Source organism: Lissotriton helveticus, chromosome 4_1 (genome assembly GCF_964261635.1).
Source record: "Lissotriton helveticus chromosome 4_1, aLisHel1.1, whole genome shotgun sequence".
In the NCBI taxonomy this organism is placed as follows: domain Eukaryota; kingdom Metazoa; phylum Chordata; class Amphibia; order Caudata; family Salamandridae; genus Lissotriton; species Lissotriton helveticus.
In genome coordinates, this window is record NC_136063.1 from 1,823,534,252 (window position 1) to 1,823,554,580 (window position 20,329).

At 50.8% G+C, this 20,329-nt stretch overlaps 1 protein-coding gene across 3 annotated transcripts in view; it reads right to left on the minus strand.

Annotated features, from left to right (window-relative positions):
- Positions 1-316: 316 nt before the first annotated feature.
- SYTL4 (synaptotagmin like 4) overlaps positions 317-20,329 on the minus strand; it is a 964,177-nt gene continuing 944,164 nt past the window's right edge. For all 3 annotated transcript variants that reach the window (XM_078688458.1, XM_078688460.1, XM_078688459.1), the window contains one exon: positions 317-1,369. In XM_078688458.1, the coding sequence (XP_078544584.1) occupies positions 1,233-1,369 (137 nt within the window). In that variant the 3' untranslated portion in view covers positions 317-1,232. The remainder of the gene's footprint in view (positions 1,370-20,329) is intronic.

The following is a 20,329-nucleotide window of genomic DNA, read 5'->3' on the forward strand; positions in this document are numbered from 1 at the left end:
AGTTCATTGACCACGGTTAGTTTTCCCTACCACCCACCTTAGCTAGCAGAGCTGGGTGCTCTGCTGAAGACGGTCAAAAAAAAATGTGGAGCTCTCATATGTTGTTAAATTCACAAAAGAAAAAAAGACAAAGAGCAGTGCATAGAGAGCAAAAGAAGACAGGTAACAACAGTCCACTCAAGCAAAGACTTATCCACACATAGGCGCATTATACAAGCACTGTATGGTGTTACTACTGTTTGCACTGGGGACATCTTCTTACAGACTAACAAGTGTTAATGAATGAATAGGGCATGGCTAGAAAAGACTCCGCAAGTACATAGTTTATCCTTTTTTAATGAGATCGACACAAACACAAACAAATGTCAGAGACAATAGATTAAAACTCAGAAAAACAGCAGACTGTAGGTGACGTACGTATTTGTTTACATCATACATAGAAAATTTCTATATACTGAGTGACAGTTATTTCTAAGAAGTGTGTTGGAGAAATATTCCATAGGATTATGTTCACTCGTATTTGAAAAAAGAAAATAACATGTTTTTTAAAAAGAGTGTTTGCTTGGAGATGGACAGGTCCTCTAGCCCTGAAAGCAAATGTAGTGAGGTACACTCTAAGGATGTGAGGGAAGGCTACCCTGAAAGGAATTAAGTACTGTTTCAATATGGAGAACATTTCCAAATAATGTGTTTTTCTAAAATGTAGCCCTCACCAATGTTCAGTGATGGTGGATTTGGAATTTTACGGTAGACATGTCAGTGTACACCTTACAGAATATAGTACTATAAAAAATTAAAAATATGGGGGGTATTTATATGGATCTGGAATTTAGCATTTGCAGTTGCATCACAAAACTCAAAATATTGGAAGGTGGACATCACTGTTGCAGTCTGTTGTATCTTTCCACTCTGTAGTGTGGTACTTGACTTTGGAGGATTTGGGATGGGGTCAGAAAAGGAGCACAACGTGGAATAGTAGGACAAGATCCCCAGACTCCTCTGCAGTGGGTTTTGAATAGACTTGGGAGAAATAAGTAGTCAATGCTGTCAAACTCCCCCTCACATAATGGAACAAATAGAGAATAAACCTTTTGTATATGCTTGCAAATAGAATGTTCACTTTATATTTTGAATTAATACACACATTTTAAAATAATTCATTGTAAATAAGTTTCCCCTTTGTCCCGTATCTCTTCAGAGATGCTAGCTCAGTGTGAGTATAATTTTTGTCCTCATTTTTTGACCATGGTTGACCGAAGTGGAAGCGTGCCTTCTGCCCAGGATTCAGGGAACTGTCTCATCTTCTGCCACAGATTCAGCTCTTCTCCAGTGGAATCCATCCAGTCCACTGCCTCTCCATTGCTCAGACCTGGTTGGAAAAGAACAAAAAATGTTACGCACTGCAGTGCATGCTGTTGCTTTGTTAATAAACACCTATAACCATCTACAGATAACAATTTCAAACATGCTGTTAGCTACGACTTGCAGAAACATTCAAAATTGACATTTGACAAAAAATACAAAACAATTAGCAACACTAAGATGCTATGGTCGGATTCAACATGTATACATACCTTTGATAAGCAACAGTATCAGAACTCAAGTTATCAACTACTTTAAGCTGCATACATTGATTACTTCTGTTTGCTTGCACCCAAGACCAAGTTTCCTTAGTGGACCCATAATGTGGGCGGTAAAAGCTGGGAAAACAAATATGTCTACTGTGGTAACAAGTCAGTGCACCCCTCTAATGTGATCTAGGACTGGTGCACAGCATTACTAAACCTGGAAATATGTTTAAAGTTTCTTTTACACATAGACTCGACTACACTAATCATGCTCATCTCTCTGTTCTGCTCTGGTAGTTGTCAAAATATCTGCCAGTGGTTATTTCTAATAATTCCAGGGTTAGCCACTTTTGCTTACTGCTTAAAATCTATCTTTCTCTTTGTTGTTTTTGTGGGTCAGTGGAATCTGGTTCCTGTTGTGCTCATCTGGACTTGTGTGCACACCTACTGGTGGGTGCTTAAATCTAGCTGAATGTGGGCACTGCTTTACAGCTCAGCACTAAAGCGCCAATAACTCTGTCCGAGTTGAAGTCCTGCCGGCAACGGAGAATGGTCTACAGCTAGTGTGATCTGATGTACTTATATGTTGGGTATTTGAGTGGACATGTTTGGTTCAAGTTGAAACTGAGGTGCTGCAATGGCCTCTAAAATGACTAACTAGAACAAGGATACAATCTGGAGAGTTTAGTGATTTAGTTATGTGGGCTGGATACCCACACACTGGGTTATGAATGGCTCACATCTGAGTCTATTCTACAATCTGATAACTTTGTTAAAAAAGGAGCCGTTTTGTGGAAGTTCATTGAGAATACAATCAAACATTTTTAAACATCTGAATGGACGTCTTTGTGTTAACAGACCACCATCCCCATCACAGTTATTCGACTATCTTTGAATAAACATTTATTAAGTGGATGTTTTTATAAGCTAAAGTGAGTTTGTAATAGCTGAAAAAAATAGAGATCTTTTCACTCAGAAGTCTGCATTGAGAGCAAAGGTGTGCTGTAATTCCAGTTTTCAGGCGAGACCCACACAGATTTGTGGAGAATCTTTTCAGAAAATTGTTACAAATAAGACTATAACTAGAGTTGGGAGTTACGCATGGGTTAGTGCTATACAAATTCATTGTTTTTTCAACTCTTACCTTTTAATGGGATGAAATGAAATAGGCGAGCACCACCTTTTGCTTCCATCTATCCTTAAAATAGCCATGAGATTGTGCCAGGAGAATTACCAATGACTGGCTAAAGAAAAGTCAGGTACAACTGTAAAGAACAAGTTACTTACCTTCGGTAACGCTTTTTCTGGTAGATACAATATCTGCCTGTGGATTCCTCACCTTGTGAATATCCCCTTGCGTCAGCAACATTCGGAAATTCTTTTTGTAGCTTCGCGCCGACGTGGACTTGGACATCATAGAGGCACGGCATCGCACGCGACTCCGCTGACGTCACCGACGCCGGCGTGATGACATCAGTTCTGCCCTTTTTTCCGTGCCTTCGAGGCACACGGACGGACCAATGACAGTAGACATATACACAGTATACGCAGTACAAATACCAAGGTAAAACTCACACAGTGTGAAGAGCAAATGCAATAAAACATTTGAAATAAACAACCCCTTGAGAATAAAATAAATACATTACAGAAACTCTGGTATAGAAGAGTGGACAACAGGGAGGCGGGTGGGTCAGTGAGGAATCCACAGGCAGATATTGTATCAACCAGAAAAAGCGTTACCGAAGGTAAGTAACTTGTTCTTCTGATAGATACATCTGCCGTGTGGGTTCCTCACCTTGTGAATAGAGTCCCACAGCAGTCCCCACTCCCGGAGGAGGGAGTCCACTCTTCTAAACCAGGAAATCCTGGAGGACAGAGCGTGCAAAGTGGCCGTCCCTCCTCACTTCGGAATCCAAGCAGTAATGCTTCGCGAAAGTGTGGGGGGAAGACCAAGTTGCCGCCCTACAAATATCCTCTACAGGAACACCTCTAGCCAATGCCGAGGTCGAAGATTTAGCTCTTGTAGAATGAGCCCTTATACCCTCTGGTGGTTCCTTACCGGCCAAAGAGTAGCAGATCTTTATACAGAGGACGATCCATCTTGACAAAGTTCTTTTATGGACTGCTCTTCCTCTTTTGCAGCCAGCAAACCCAATGAAGAGCTGGTCATCCAATCGACAGTCTTTAGTTCTGTCCAGGTAAAAGGACACCGCCCTCTTGGGGTCCAGACGGTGTAATCTCTCCTCCTCGGAAGGGTGTGGGGGAGGATAAAATGTAGGGAGGGTAGTGGATTAACCAAGGTGGAAAGGAGTCACCACCTTTGGGAGAAAAGCAGCCCTGGTCCTAAGAACCATTCGATCAGCATGAATGGTCAAGAAAGGGGGCTTGGAACTAAGAGCTTGAAGCTCACTTACCCTCCTTGCTGAGGTTATTGCAGCGAGGAAGACTGTCTTAAGAGTCAAAAGCCTCATAGGACATTTGTGAAGAGGCTCAAAGGGAGCACCCATTAAAAAGGTCAAGACAAGATTTAAGTCCCACTGAGACACAATAAAAGGAGTAGGAGGGAACTTATTTGTGAGGCCCTTCAAAAACCTTAAAACTACAGGAGATTTAAAAAGAGATGGCTGGTCAGGCAAGCAGAGAAATGCTGACAGCGCAGAAAGATAGCCTTTAACTGTGGCAACAGCAAGCCCTTGCTGCGCCAGAGAGAGGGCAAACTGGAGAACATCAGACAAATGGGCTCTCAAAGGGTCAATAGATTTTTCCCCACACCAAGTAACAAATTTTGACCATCTATATGAATAGGTGGAGTCACGCCTGGCTGACAAGATGACATCCACCACGTCAGGCGGGAGAGAAAAGGAATTCAGGTTGCCCCGTTCAATCTCCAGGCATGAAGGTGTAATGTCTGGAGGTGGGGGTGTAGAACCTGCCCCTCCATCTGAGAGAGGAGGTCTGCCCTGACAGGGAGACGGAGCGGCAGGTGAGAGGAGAGGTGGAGAAGATCCGTATACCACACCCTACTTGGCCAGTCCGGGGCGACCAATATGACTTGGGCCCGGTCTTGGCGAATCTTCCTCAGAACCCGAGTGTTGGACTTGGCCTTTCCCCCCAAACTTTTTCACTTTTGCCCCCCCTAATTTGGAATGTCTCCCCCATGGGATTAAACCTGCATAGGCCATGAGTGGTGTGAGACACCTTGTTAAATTGTAATGCTATGTAATGGTGTGAGCACTTGTAAATTCCCCCCATTGTAAAATGCACCTGACTGGAATGTTCTATGGTTAAAATGGATGCCATGGCCATGGGTTTTGCCACTGGACTGCCATAGGTCAGCGGTCTAGATATTATTAGCCAGCTACCCCTAGCTTTTGGAGGGAAAGCCTGGCACCCAGGGTGCTCAACCCCTCCCCGTGAGCCAGTTTAGGCCAGATTTGCCAACATTCTAGAAGGTTCGGGCACTGCCTGGGAGGAGGGTATAAGTAAGGGGGATGTGCCACCAGAGAGTCAGTCAGAGCTGGGACAAGGAAGAGAGGCGACCTGCTGCAAGGTGCTACCGCCACATGGGCCTGTGAGCTGGGCCCTGCATCCCTAAAACCCCCCCATCTCTGTTGTCCCCACGGGCCCCTGACAAGGGAGGGCCCTTACCCAGGTCACTGATGCTGTTTGTACCTGTAACCACGCCAGCGCTGCGTGGGAGAAGCCCCCAGGAGGTGAGGAGTGTGCCCCTGAGGTTGGCTGTATGACTGTCCGCCCCCCTTGGGAAACTGTGGCCCCTTTGAAGCACCGCATGGGGAAGATTGTGCCCCCCAAAAGAACTGTTGCTGGCTGAGGTGCTGTGAGGCCCTGTGGAAGCGCTGGGCCCTGGGACTGTTGTGGCCCCCTAGTGCTGTAAAGTCTGCCTGTCAAGCGCTATAATTGCGAAGCGCTGGAGAAGAGTTAATTTCCTGCCCCCTCTGCGTGGCCTGAGGAAGGAGCTGAAGTTGTGGGCAGAGGGAGGAGCAGTGCGCTGTGAATAGCGCCATTCTGCTGAGGAGCATCGCGCTGGAGGAGCCTACCCTCGTTTTGGCGCGCTGTCCGCCATATAATTAATTAATTAAAAAGGGAGCCTACCCCTTACTGCCGCCGAGGAGACTGTGGCGCTGCTGGAAGATTGCGCCTCATCGCCAATCTCACTGCCGCGGCCCGGCGTTTGAGGGACCCCCCCCACGGCTGTGGGCATCGTCGCGGCGGCCCCCAGTGCCAGGAGAGGGCCGCCGATGTGAGGTGAGGGCCGCGCTAGGCCCTGAGGCCGTCAGGTCCCCCATCACGTGACGGGGGCCCGGCCGCGTCATCGGCCCGACCCCGCCAACGCCGCGCATGGATTGGCCTGCGCGGCCGTGACCCTGGAAGGCCGCGCAGGGATTGGCTGTTGGCCGGGAAGGCCGGGAGAAGCCGAGTCGAAGCCCCGGGTCCCCGTGAGGTAGGAGGGGGACCCGGGTGAAGCGCTGGTTTGGGGCCCCCGTAGTTTGGAGGGAGCCCCGAGAGAAGTGACCGGAGCGGGAGTCCACCGCGCCGGTCTGTGCACAGAGGAGCAGCCGAAAGAGGCCAGAAGAAACTCCGGCGGAGCTGTGGTGTTGCGGGGCTTCCGTGGTGAAGAGGGAGCCCCGTTTGTGCTTGCAGCCTCGCAGAGGCTGCCGTGAAGTCCCGGGTCCCCAGGAAGGAGGAGGAGCCCGGCTGGTGTGAGGAGGGGGCATCGAGGCACGGGTTCGGTGCCTGCCCCGCCTCTGCCTCAGAAGCCCGGGGAAGTGCTGCTGCTGGCGGGGCTCTCCTGAGCTGAAGAGAGCCCCGCGCGCCCAAGCCGGCCACAAGACTGCCCTGCCTGTCTGTCTCCCGCTGAGGAGCAGCACCGGAGGAAAGCCTCGGCAGTGGAAAAGCCAGAGCCCCTGACGTCGGCAGAGCCTAGGAGCCCGGTGAGTGGGGCGGACGTGGGGAATTGCCAGAGGCCTTGGGAGAAGCTAGGGGTGGGAAGCATCGTGGCACGTATCGGTGCCCGCGCCCCCCCCCCCCCCGGACCATCCGGCGGGAGGACGCTCGGCGGCATCGCAGTTGTAGGAGCTGCATCGTGGTCATTCAGGAGACTACCACTGGGCCACCTCAACCCCAATTAACCCCGTGAGGCCTACTGGCCCCCCCTGAACTGGGTCAGGGCGAACGGGTCTTTAGGGTTTAAGTCCCAAGTGCCTAGAACATGGGCGAGGACCGCTAAAGGCTGCTGGGCCATGGAAGTTAGCCCCTGACTAGGGGTCTGTTACTGCCTGATGATTCTTGCCCATAAGAAAAGGGTTAATAAGTAAGTAATTGACTGTGGAGTACTCGGATGAGCTGTTTACCCTCTGATGGCAGGCTGTTCTTTCCACCCTACTGAAATGTCGCCTAGATTCTTACAGGGATATACTTCTAGGGTTGCTTCACATAAAGAGAGGCTCATCCCTGCCTGGTGAAATGGCTAGTCCTGCCCTATTGAAATGTTTAAGGGTACCCCCTGTTGTTGATGTTACTGATGCCAATGCATATTAATGCTTCCCGCCTGTTGTTCGATATCCCATTGCTGATTTATTGCAGGTGTTCCTGTATGTTGGGATTTACTGTGATACCCTGAAGTTTCCCTTTACAGGGGTCGGGCTGGAGTTATAGTCCACGGTGTGTACTCATGCTGATGGTGTATTTTGCAATTACAGCCTTTCACTAAGAATGAGAGCCTGAGTTGGCCCCGCCATATTGGCCCCAGGTTCAATGTTAATTGAGTCACATTTTTATATTTCAGATGGACTTACAGACTCAGCCCCTACTTCCCATGTAAATAATCCCCCCTTGATACACTTGGCTCTGCTGCCAGTTGGCGCCATGTTATGATACCACTGTTATGCATTTTTGCTTTGCAGGTTGGAGATACTAAACGTCTTAATTTTCCAACTCAAACTGGTGTCCTGCCTCTTTTGTGGTGTGCCTGGTGTGTCGTCTGTGGGTACTGTGTGAGTGCTTCACATGTCCTCGAAGTTTGGCCTGCACGCTTGGTTCCATGCTACCCCCTTGGAGATTTGGTAACCCCATTTCTTACACCGAGGAATCAAAGGTATGGGAGGAAACGCGTAAAGGAGTTGATTTCCCCAACTCAACTGAAACGCGTCCCCCAAGGCTCCTTGCATCAGATACTGGAGACTGCAGAAAAACAGGCAGTGAGCATTCTCGCGAGTGGCGAACAGGTCCACCCGAGGAGTCCCCCACATCTGAAAGATGTCGTGAACCACCTCCGGGAGAAGCCTCCACTCATGGTCGGCAGAGAACTGCCGACTGAGACTGTCTGCACGAACGTTCAGAACTCCGGCCAGATGATTCGCCATCAGACAAATCTGATGGTCCTGAACCCAGGACCAGAGACGCAGAGCCTCTCTGCAGAGACACTGCGACCCCACACCTCCCTGCTTGTTGATGTACCACATCGCGGTCGTGTTGTCTGTCAGGACTTGAACCGACTGACCGCGAAGGGAAGGGAGGAAAGCCTTGAGCGCCAAACGTATCGCCCGCAATTCTAGAAGGTTGATGTGAAGCAACCTTTCCTCTGGAGACCAAAGACCCTTGACCTCCAGATCCCCCAGATGAGCACCCCACCCTAGAGTGGATGCATCCGTTATCACTGTGGCCACCGGAGGAGGCAACTGAAAAGGCTTCCCCTGAGACAGGTTGCCTTCCACGCCCCACCAAGACAGATCCACCGCAGCTTCTCTGGAGATCCTCACTGACTCCCTGAGATCTCCGTTGTGCTGATACCACTGCCTGCGGAGGCACCACTGGAGCGCCCTCATGTGCCAGCGTGCATGGTTGACCAACAGAATGCATGAAGCCATCAGACCGAGCAGGCGAAGGACCTTCAGGACTGGAACGACCGCTCCATTGCAAAATAAAGGAATCATCTCCTGTATGTCGCGAATCCTTTGAGGAGGGAATGCGCGACATACAGTTGAGTCCAGTACAGCACCTATGAACAGGTTGCGCTGGGAGGGCACCAGGTGAGATTTGGGTACATTTATCGAAAAACCCGAGGGGGGGCGGAGCTTGCCAGCGTCGATGGTGGACGCGTGAGCGTTAGGCTCCTCGCCGATACCCATATAATCCTGTGATAACATCCTTCCATTGGTGTGAATTGCCTGCCCAGCGGTTGAATCTGCCTGGGAGAAGCGTCCGGTACCGCTGGTCAGAGATTCGGGCTCCTGGGGAGAGCCACGCCGGCTCGCAATTGCAGGACACGCGGGGTGGCGGACTGGGCCCCAATCCCCGGTCTTGCGCTGAGGAGGGTCCGCTGTGCGTAGCTGTGCGTGCGGCGCGGCGACTGGCCTCTTCCCGCGGCGGTGCGGATCAGCCGCGTCGGCGGCTCACAGCGCACTCCCAGCCCCCGATGACCTGCCTGACACCATTGCAAGCCTGGAGAGGTATCCCCGCCCTGCCACTGGCATTTTAGACGGCGATCGGGAGCCGCGGCCTGCATTAGCTGCTGAGAGCGAAGTGCCCCTGGAACGAGCAAGGTGCCCCGGGCCCCGCTGGAGATACGCCGGATCCCGCGGAGCCACCATCGGCGGAGCCCTACGTTGGAGCCCATATTGCGCCTCTGTCCCGGCTGGGGCGGGAGCCATACAAGTCTGGCACGCCGACACTGATGGCATACAGGCACTGAAGACACGAGCGCTTGCACCATGCGCCAAGCCCTGATCCCCGGCCTCCCCCTGTGACGGTGAGCGCGGACTAGCGCTCTGGACTTCATCTGCGCCCTCGCTGAGACGAGGGGACTCTCCTGGAGACTTGGCGCGGGGGCACCTTTATGAAGAGTGTCCTGAAGTGAGGTGGGGGGTGTGGTGTGACTGTGGGGGCTCCATCCCAGTGATCTGGCGCGGTGGAAACCATCCACCACAGGCTCGTGGGGGTCGGCTGGCCTACACTCTAGGCACCACGTGGCATCGCAACGAGAGGTGAGAGGTGAGAGGTACGCGGGGGGCAACGAGGTGCGGCTGTACACATAGCACCCATTGCGCGACGGACTCTGCCCCCCCCGCCTCACTCTGACCAGTGAACAGAGTGAAACGTGCGGCGGGGGCCCCGCTCCAGGATAGACGTCGACACAGGGATCCTGTGGGCAACGCATTGCGGAGCATAGAGACACACTTGATGCTCTTCGCCAATAACGCAGACTAAAGCTTGCGACTGATAGCCTCACGAGGTGTGAATAGGATTGGGGGCGACGAGAAGTGGACACACTCTGCGGATCCCCCTGCATAGAGTGCTGCCGCCACTGGACGACTGGCGGACAAACCATGGGAAAGGGCGACAGAACTCAGCCCAAGCTTTCATTCGATCAAAGACGGGCGAAGGTCCCGGATTCTCAGGCCGCGGGGTCGCCAACGCAATCTACAGCTCCTGAGGGCGGGATGTGCTCAGAAATCAGGGAAATGCTGACACACATGGAGAAAGGACTACAAGATAGCATAACAGCAATCGGCACCAACATAGACGCCCTTTCCTACCGTATGGACCGCATGTCGGAGAGGGTTGATAAAAATGCGGAACGCCTTGACATGTCGGAAAGGAGGATCACGGAGGTCGAAGAAGCGCAAATGGAGTGGGACAAGGATCGCAGGCAGTTCAGTAAGCTACTACAAGTCATCCAGGACAAGTCAGAGGACTTGGAGGCGCGCTCCAGGCGCTCGAATATACGAATAACGGGAGTGGCGGAGACGACAAATACTGGTAAAATGGAGCTATTTGTTGAGAAGCTCTTGACCACCCTCCTGGGCGAAGAAACCTTCTCACCGATGTTTGTTGTGGAGAGGACGCACCGCACCCTGGGACCCAGGCCTAAAACAGGGACTGCACCGAGACCCATCATTGCCAAACTCCTAAATTACAGGGACAGAGACGCGGCGTTGCGAGTGGCCAGAGAAAAGGGGTCACTGCAGTTTGAGGGTATGGACATATCTTTGTACCCGGACTTCACGGCTAAGGTACAAGAGGAGAGACGCCACTTTGCCCCATACAAGAAGCAGCTGCGAGAACTGGGTCTGGACTACGCGATGTTGTACCCCGCTAGACTCCGCATTAATAAGCAGGGCCGATCCCACTTCTTCACAGACCCGAGGGAGCTACAGAAATCTCTGAAGGTATGGTCGAAGGAACAGCGAAATAGCCCGCGAAGCCAAAGATACAGCGCTGCTGGATGAGCAGGACTGAGCGAGCGCCTTGCCTCTCGCTGCATGGGCGGGGCGGGGTTTGTTGTCGCCCTGCTCCAGAACACTGTGGGCGAATGGACTAACCTGCGGATCTGTAGCCCATATGCGAGTGCAGCGGAGACTACTGGGTGAGATCTTACCAATGTTTGACTACTGGACATTGCTTGCTGCACTGTTTGTATGTATTGTTAGTGGTTCAGTAATAATCCGTGAAGGGGCCTCCTTAGGTGTGTTCATCCCAGGTACATGAGTAGAATCATCTGCAGTGGCGTGAATGAGATGACAATGATTGTTGGGATGTATGGTTGACACTTGTGCACTTAATAATCCATTTACTGGGCGGGTTGTATGACGGGTAGCTGAGTAACTCGAATGGTGAGATATACCCACATTCTGCGGGAAAGGGGTGCATGGAGTTTTCCTTTTTTGAGAATTGCTGAGATTCAACACACAATGGTGGACAATAAGGGTATGTAGGTGTAGGGGTCAGATTACATAGAGAACTGCTGGAATTACGACAGCTGACTACTTTGGCGACCTCTGCCCTAGCGCCTTTGGCTACTGTGGCCCGGATGTGGGCTACTTGGGGTAAAGTTGGGGCTGGGTGGGGAGACGTTGGGGGATGGGAGGGTGTGGTATACTGTCGGGCCGAGTTGGGGGAGGTCTGCTGTGGGAGGGAGGTTGGGGGTTGGGGATTGTTTCACGAGATGCTGCTGCATGTTAAAGTTCTCAGGACTGCCTTGAATGATGGTGACGACAATGGCTTATTGATGTTGGACATACATTGTGTGTTTGATAGTGCAAGCTCGCCCATGTCAGCCAGACACTGTAGTGTTACCTTTGGTGCATTAGCTAGATGGCACCGACCTTGCTATTTGACCCTCCCTGTGTGCTACAACATTTCTGCTTTTGTGCCCTATATAGTGCAGAATAGATTGTAATGCCTATGACTGAAGCGATTAACCCCTGCTTGAATGGAGACACGATATGCTTCAGGGCCCTGACATGGAACGTGAGGGGCCTTAATGATTATCGTAAGCTTAGGAAGGTGTTGAACTACCTACAGAGACAGCACATTGACCTGGCCCTCATACAAGAAACGCACTTAGTTCCAACTAGTACAATGCTAGAGGGTTGGCGGGATGTACTGTGCAGGCAGGTTTCACTTCACACTCCAGGGGGGTGCTCACTTGGGTCAACCCCAAATCCCGGCTACAGCTTACGCTATTGAGAGCTGACCCGGATGGCAGATTTGTTATCTCGAGGTGTGTGGGGAAAGGGCAAGACTTTATCGTAGTCAATGTATACGGCCTGAACTATGACACTCCCGCATTCTACAATGCATTGGCCAGCTCGTGTACCCCATATGCAGATTCCAAGATGTTATGGGGGGGCGATCTCAACTTAGTGTTTGACCCGGAGGTAGACAGATCGACGGGGCCTCCACGACGCCCGGCGGCAGCGGCACAACAGTTACAGGCGGAAATGCTCACACTAGACTTGGTTGATGTTTGGAGGGACAAATATCCGAACACAGGGGGCTACACACACTACTCGTCTGTCCACAACATATATACAAGAATAGACTATTGGCTGGCATCACGTGTCATGATGAAACATGTACGGAGATGTGAGGTACTGCCTCGTACGCTATCTGATCACTCCCCAGTTCTGATGGTGATAGACACCCCAGAGAAGAGAATACCCCCCTTCACCTGGCGGTTCCCTCCATACTCACTGCTTGATGAGACTTTCCGAGCAGAGCTGGCCGAAGAGATAGACTCATTCTTCGACACTAATATTGGGTCGGTTGACACTTTTTCCACGGTCTGGGAGACTTTTAAGGTGGTCATAAGGGGTCAGGTGATGGCAAAACATTCTAGTGTACTTAAGGCTATACGACAGAGACTGACCTACTTAGAGCAGAGTATAGCGGAGCTGGAGCGGGCACACCAAGCGAACGATGCCAGGGCTGACGTGACTCGACTGCAGGAACTACTCCGGGAATTTAGTGAGGAAGCAGACAGGGAGGTGCGCCACCTGGGTAAATACGCCTCAGCGCGCATCTATGGCGAGGGGGAGCGTCCGAGCTCTCTACTGGCTAAAATTATTAAGGGCAGCAGACGTGTCACCCCACTCAAGGAACTTCATACAGAGGAGGGCCGAATTCTGCGAGACGAGAGCGAAATGCTCACGGAATTCAAAGACTTTTATTCGCGCCTTTATTCTGCTAGACTAACCAATGTAGAGGACGAAATAGACGACTATGTGAGCTATATCAAGATGCCCTTCCTGGAAAATTGGCAAAGGGAATTCCTTATGGACCCGATGCAAAAGGATGAAATTGCTGACGCTCTAGAGAGCATGAGATCGGGAAGTGCCCCCGGGGCGGACGGACTGACGGTGGGCTTCTACAAAGCCTTTAAAGAACTGCTGATTCCACATCTCTCCACTCTATTTGACGAAATATGTGAGACGGGGATGATGCCCCCATCCATGCGAGAGGCTCTCATAGTTACGATTCTTAAACCAGGGAAGCCCCCTGAATATTGCGGGTCGTATAGGCCATTATCGATGATCAACGTCGATGCCAAGATCTTCGCGAAAGTGTTAGCGACACGCTTGGCGCTGGTGGCTCCCGGATTGGTGGCGCCGGAGCAAGCTGGTTTTATCCCCGAACGCAACCTGAACTATAACATTCGCACGGCACTGGGCGCGATTCAACACACCCGCCAAGACACGCAAGCTGTTGCGGTCTTCTTAGACATGGAGAAGGCTTTTGACTCTGTGGAGTGGCCCTTTCTGCTTAGGGTGTTGAGGAAGCTGGGGTTGGGCGAACCCTTTGTCCAAATGTTGGGAGCACTCTACCATAATCCTACAGCCAGGGTACGGATAGGAGATGCAGTATCGGATCCCTTCCCGATTAGTAGAGGCACCAGGCAGGGCTGCCCCCTCTCTCCGCTACTGTATGCGCTGATTGCGGAACCTCTGGAGTGTGCACTTAGAGAATACCACAGACACAGAGCTATCAGCTTTCCGACATATAAGATAGGGATTTCCACGTATGCTGATGACACACTGCTATACATCAGAGACCCTGTTAATAACTTGTCGGCGGTCCTGCGGGAGGTGGTGCGCTTTGGGGCACTTTCCGGACTTCGTGTGAACTGGACGAAGTCGGTGGCGTTCCCGTTAACGAGAGGCACAGACTGTTTTGACATGGAGTACCCTCTAGTGTGGTCTTCGGACCCAGTCAGATACCTTGGCATTCAGATACACACTGACCCGGACATCTTAGCCCGCGAAAACTATGGCGTGGCCTGTGGCAAGCTGGCTGTAGATGTTGACAGGTGGTGTAAACTCCCGCTTTCCCTCATGGGTAGAATAGCTATCATTAAAATGGTGATACTTCCCCGTTTCCTCTTTCTATTCTTTAACCTCCCCATAGTAATGCCGAAATCATTTTTCCGTACCCTCACGCAGCTCCTCACTCGTTTGGCATGGGGAGGTGGACAGCCTAGGGTGAAATGGGAGGTCCTGATGCTCCCTTATGAGCAGGGTGGGTTGGGAGCGCCTAATTTTGAAAGATACTACCGAATTGCGCAAGCCACGCACTTACACACCTGGATTCACGGACGTCGAGACACCCCACACGTGATAATGGAGCGTCTCTTTGCAGCCCCTGTCCCGTTGCCGGCTACAGTATGTGACCCCATGGACCGCAGAGTGGGAACACTCGACTCTGTTATGGCCACTAATCACGCTTGGCACTCGATACTGCGATCGCAGGCCTGCGAGTTGCTGTATTCCCCGTTGATGCCGATTGACTGGGCAAGATGGCTCCCCACGATTGTGGAAACTGGGGTAGTTAGGGCCTTGCAAAATCTTGGTATTAAAACTATGGGAGATTTATTCGAGGCTGGGATAGTCAAGACATGGGAGCAAGTCTCACAGGGCGGAGAGCACCATACGCTCCTAGAAAAATTTCAATATCAGAGTACGTGGAGCCTTTCTGGAACTGCTTGGCCCGGACCTAGCGGAGCCCCCAGAGATACCGGAGTTCACTTACGTGATAAAAACGACATCCCCACATAAATTGATTACCAATTTGTACAAAATTGGACACCAGCATTCCCAAGTAAACTACACCAGGGCGAGATTGGCATGGCAGACGGATCTCGGCGTACAGATAGACAACGCTATGTGGACCTACTGCTGTACAAGCACCAGGAGGGTGTCCCTGAATGCCAGGCACCGGCTGATTCATTTTAAATATTTGCAGCGGGTGTACTACACCCCGGAAAGACTCCACAAATATGGTCTTAGACAATCAGCGGAGTGTGAGAGGTGTCACGCGCCGACAGCCGGTTTTGTGCATATGGCATGGGAGTGTCCGGGAGTACAAAAATTCTGGAAGGCGGTTTTTAGCGAAATGAGCAATATGACTGAGGTAGAGTTACCGCCAGATCCGGCTCTGGCTTTGCTGGATTACTCCAAGCCGGTCCCTGCTCCACTGCGCAGGCTTGTTGACATGGGTCTCTTGGTGGCGCGTAAAGTAGTAGCGACCTGCTGGATGCGAGGGCCTCTGCCAGTCCTGAAAAGATGGTCTCGTGAGATGCTATACTGTAATACGCAATCGGAGGCCTTTGGAGAGCTACTCCCTCCTAGGAGCCGCCCTAAGAACTTCTGGGGCTTGTACCAGGCTTACCTGACAGCTAAGGATGCGGAGAGTGACACACCGACACCTTCACAGGGGGGACGAGAGGACACACGACACTAGATAATAGCGGCGAGGGAGAGACCTCACACCACCCCCCTCTACCCCGGCATTGGTGGGCCATGGGCGGGAGACACGTTTCTAGACACGAATAGCGGCACACACAATGTAGGGAAAGGGAGTACGGCAAGGCGAGTATGCACACACGTGACTACAGATCAATTGGCACATACACAGAGTCCAGGGCGCACAACACAGTAGGACTTAGGAACTGATGAGCGCATCTAGTTTGGGTCAGTTGGGGGAGGGGGGAGTGTGGTGGGGGGGGAAGTTCGGACTAACGGGGAGGGAACATAATGATGGGCCCATTTCTCTTTTTCTTGTTTGGATGAAATATGCAATGTAGTACAGGCACGCATTGGTACAGCTAATGATCCTTTACCTCACTGTGAATGGAAGTTGCTATTTTACCTCTGTTACCAATGAACATGATTCCTGATTTGACGATGACAGACGATGAAGCCGGCCCGAGAAGGGATGTAGGTAAGTGACTCTGTACTACTCACTGTTCCCACTGGTTAAAATAATAAATAAAAAAATTTAAAAAAAGTATAAAAAAAAAAAATATATAATTATCGAAAAACCCAACCTGTACAACAACTGGGTTGTCTCCTGCAGATGATGGAGCACCCTCTCTGACGACTCTGCTTTGATCAGCCAGTCGTCCAAATAAGGGAATACAGGAATCCCTGACCTTCTGAGATGCGCCGCCACCACTGCCATCACCTTGGTGAAAACTCAAGGCGCAGTAGTAAGCCCAAACGGAAGGACCGCAAACTTATAGTGCTGCGATCCCACCGTAAAATGGAGATACTTCCTGTGTGACTTCAGGATGGGGATGTGAAAGTACGCATCCTGCAAGTCGAGCAACACCATCCAGTCTTCTTCCAGCAGTGCCTGAAGAACCTGAGCAAGGGTGAGCATCTTGAATTTCTCTTGTTTCAGATAAAAATTCAAGATCCTGAGATCCAGGATTGGACGAAGCCTGCCATCCTTTTTGGGGATCAGGAAATACCGGGAGTAGCATCCCTGACCCCTTTCCTGCTCTGGGACCACCTCTATCGCACCCTTTCTTAACAGAGTTTGGACTTCCTCCTGTAGGAGTAACAGATGTTCCTGGCAAGGAGGGTAATTGGGAGGGAATTTCTGAAAGGGAAGGGCGTACCCATTTTCTACGAGATTGAGAACCCTAAGATCTGATGTAACCGATTCCCAATCCCGTAGAAAGTGGGTAAGCCGACCCCCCACTGGACCCACATGATCCTGAATGGCGGATCTAGGGCTAGTTTTCTGTGGCTGGGGGTTAGAGGAGGTGGGGGAGGAAGAGGCTTGACGCCCTCGAGGACGTGACCTTTGTTTTCCCCTGTATGACCTATACAAGGTATGTTGCTGCTGCTGCTGTTGTTGCTGCTGTTGACCTTGTCTATAGGTACGAAAAGAAGAGTGTCCAAAACCTCTAAACTTTCTGGCCGTTGAACCTCTTACTTGAAGACCAAGAGATCTAGCAGTTGCCCTGCTATCCTTAAATCTCTCTACGGCTGTATCTGCCTTCTTGCCAAAGAGTCCTTCACCGTCAAAAGGCAGATCTAACAACGCAGACTGCACATCAGCAGAAAAATCCGAGGATTTTAGCCAAGCTGAACGTCTTGTGGCAACCGCAGTGCCCATGGTCCTTGCAACAGAACCTGCAGTATCTAGACCGCTCTGGATAACTTGACGAGCTGCCGCTTGTGCATCAGATAAAATTTCCTCAAAGTCACCTCTGCAGTCTTCTGGAACCTTTGGAATCAATAAACGCATTGAGTCCATAAGTGCGTGCACATACCTCCCCATAAGACAAGTGGCATTCGTTGATTTTAACGCCATACTTGCGGAGGAGAAAGTTTTCTTGGCCACTTGATCCTGTTTGTTAGCTTCCTTGTCACCAGGCACTTGGGGGAAAAGTACCAACTGACTTTTTTGAGCACGCAGCTTGAATCACCAGACTTTCAGGAGAAGGGTGAGATGATAAAAATGCAGGGTCTTCAGGAGCCACTCTATATCTCCTAGCCACATTTTTTGAGACAGCAGGAGCAGAAAGAGGCTTTTTCCACACCTCCATAATGGGTTCAGTTAACGCCTCATTAAACGGGAGTAATGGTTCCACAGCTGAGCTTGGTGAATGGAGAACCTCTGTAAGCAGATTTGATTTAAATTCAACAGTAGGTAATGTCAAGCCTAAAAGTCCTGCTGCCTTTTTCATTACCACGTGATATGGCTGAACATCCTTAGAGGGCGCATCCGGACCTGATGGCAACACCCACTCTGGGGAAAAATCAAGACCACTAGCATCAGCTAGCTCCTCGAAATAATTATCATCCAGTTCACCTTCCTCCAAGTCAGAATGAGACTCATAATACCTCCGTTCTTCCAGGAGACGTTGAGCTTCTCTCCTAGATCTCTGTTTAACACGGATTGCAGCCGGATCCACTGTCGACTCCGACGGCGCTGGAGCCGACGTCGGTACCGAATCCGAAGGCTTAGAAGGATGCTCCAAAGATCTGCTTGGAGCGGGCGACGCCGGTGCTGGAGTCGTCGACTTCGGTCGAGCCGGCGTCGACATCGGCGTCGACCTCGGTCGAGCCGGGTACTGCCACAGCGGAGTCGGGGCTGGCATATACGGCATGAAAGGTGCCGGGGCATAAGAGTGAGGCACACCCAAATTAAATGCCATTGGACCCATAGGACCCAAAGGTGCACCAGAGGGGTACCATGACCTCGAGAATACTCCATACATAGTGTTCAGGAACGCTGAAGGATCCTGACCTGGTGCTGGAAAAGGTGGATGATCACCCTCAAGCCGATCTCGAGGCAGATTCGAATCTGGTTCATCAACAGGAGTCGATTCCACTTCCTCATTAGGAACTTCACCGACCTCTTCTTGAGCCGGAGACGGCGTCGGAGTCGGATCGGAAACCGGAGACGGAGATTGAACTTGCGACTCCGAAGGCGAGGCCTCGCCTTCTCGATCCGAAACCTCTTGTGGTGGGATCACCTTTGATTTAACCTTCTTGGGTGATCTCGACCTCGAGCCCGACTTCTCACCCGCATGACGTCGAGATTCATGCCTCCTTTTCTTATGCTTCTTATGCGACCTCGAAGCATGATCCGACGAAGACTTCGAAGCCGACGCCTCTCGAGATCTTGACCTCGACCTCGACTTCCTCGAGCGGGATTTTGAAGACTTCTTTCCTTTATCGGCTTTCAGTTTTTCCACAAGAAGCTTGGTCTACCTTTCTCGCAGGGCCTTTGGGTTCATTTTTTGACACGACGAGCATCTATCTACGTCGTGGTCGGAGCTCAAACACCAAATACAGTCCTGGTGTGGGTCCGTAACAGACATCTTCCCGCACTCCCTGCAGGGTTTAAATCCAGTCTTCTTTGTCGACATTATAAGGAGACAAAGAGGCAAGAGAGTAAAGAAACGAAGAAAAACAGTAACAGAGTTACCAAAAGCTACTGTGTATCCCGAAACCGTTAGCGCCGACGACGCGGAAAAAAGGGAACTGATGTCATCACTCCGGCGTGGGCCTATTGTAGGCGTCGGTGACGTCAGCGGAGTCGCGTGCGATGCCGTGCCTCTATGACGTCCAAGTCCACGTCGGCGCGAAGCTACAAAAAGAATTTCCGAATGTTGCTGACGCAAGGGGATATTCACAAGGTGAGGAATCCACACGGCAGATGTATCTATCACAATTTCTGAGCAACTTCTCTGAACTATATAAGGGTCTATTGCCATTAAAATTGGTTTTAATTACAAATGCGTAAAAATCGATGGCTAAAAATGTTTGTAAATTTTAAAGAACACGTTTGTTCTGAAACAGCAGTGGGACAGAGGGGGGCTGGCTGTCCCTGACCTGGAACTTTACTGTTTGGCATCATAGCTACAGCATGCGATACCTTGACTGGATACTGAATCCTCCTGTGAAAAGACCTTATTGGAGGGTACATTTGGGAACCAAAGGCTGGCAACCCTGCTCATGAAAAGAAGGAGCATGCCAGACTTGATCCCTCCTCTGATACGGCTAATGGCCAAAGTCTGGGACAGGACAGTTAAGACGGTAATCAGGAGGAAGCCCTTCGCACCAGAGGCCGATGTTTGGGAGATCCCGCAGTATATGACTATAGAGAAATGGAGAGAGGGAGGCTGTCTAATGTTGGCAGACCTATATACGGAAGGAAGGTTTATAACATACCAGAATGCGGTAGAGGCATTTGACTTAGGAAATGGACAATTTCTGCAATATGCCGAAATAGCAGCCACAGCCAGGCAGCTCTGGCCGACTTTTCCAGAGGCTCCCACACATTCTCAAACACTGGTTACCATGATCTCAATGGGAGGAGGGCGTGAGTTGGTGATGCACCTCTAAAGGCGCTGAGAGAAGATAGACCAGGCAAACCCCTAAAAATAGAGGAAAGGTGGCAGGAGATTATTGATCATTGTTTATCGCCGACTGACTGGAAAAAACCCATGAGGGAGTTTGTAAAGCGTTCATAGGGGCTCGGTTTAAACTAATACAATGCAGTATATTACATATCTTTCACCCAGTCGGCTGCACTCAATGAATGCATCAAGAGACCCCAACTGCCCTAGATGTGGGTTCGAACAAGCCAATTTTGAACACATGGTCTGGCAGTGTCCCCGTATACAAAACGACTGGGCAGATGTTTTATAACAGCTGAATAGG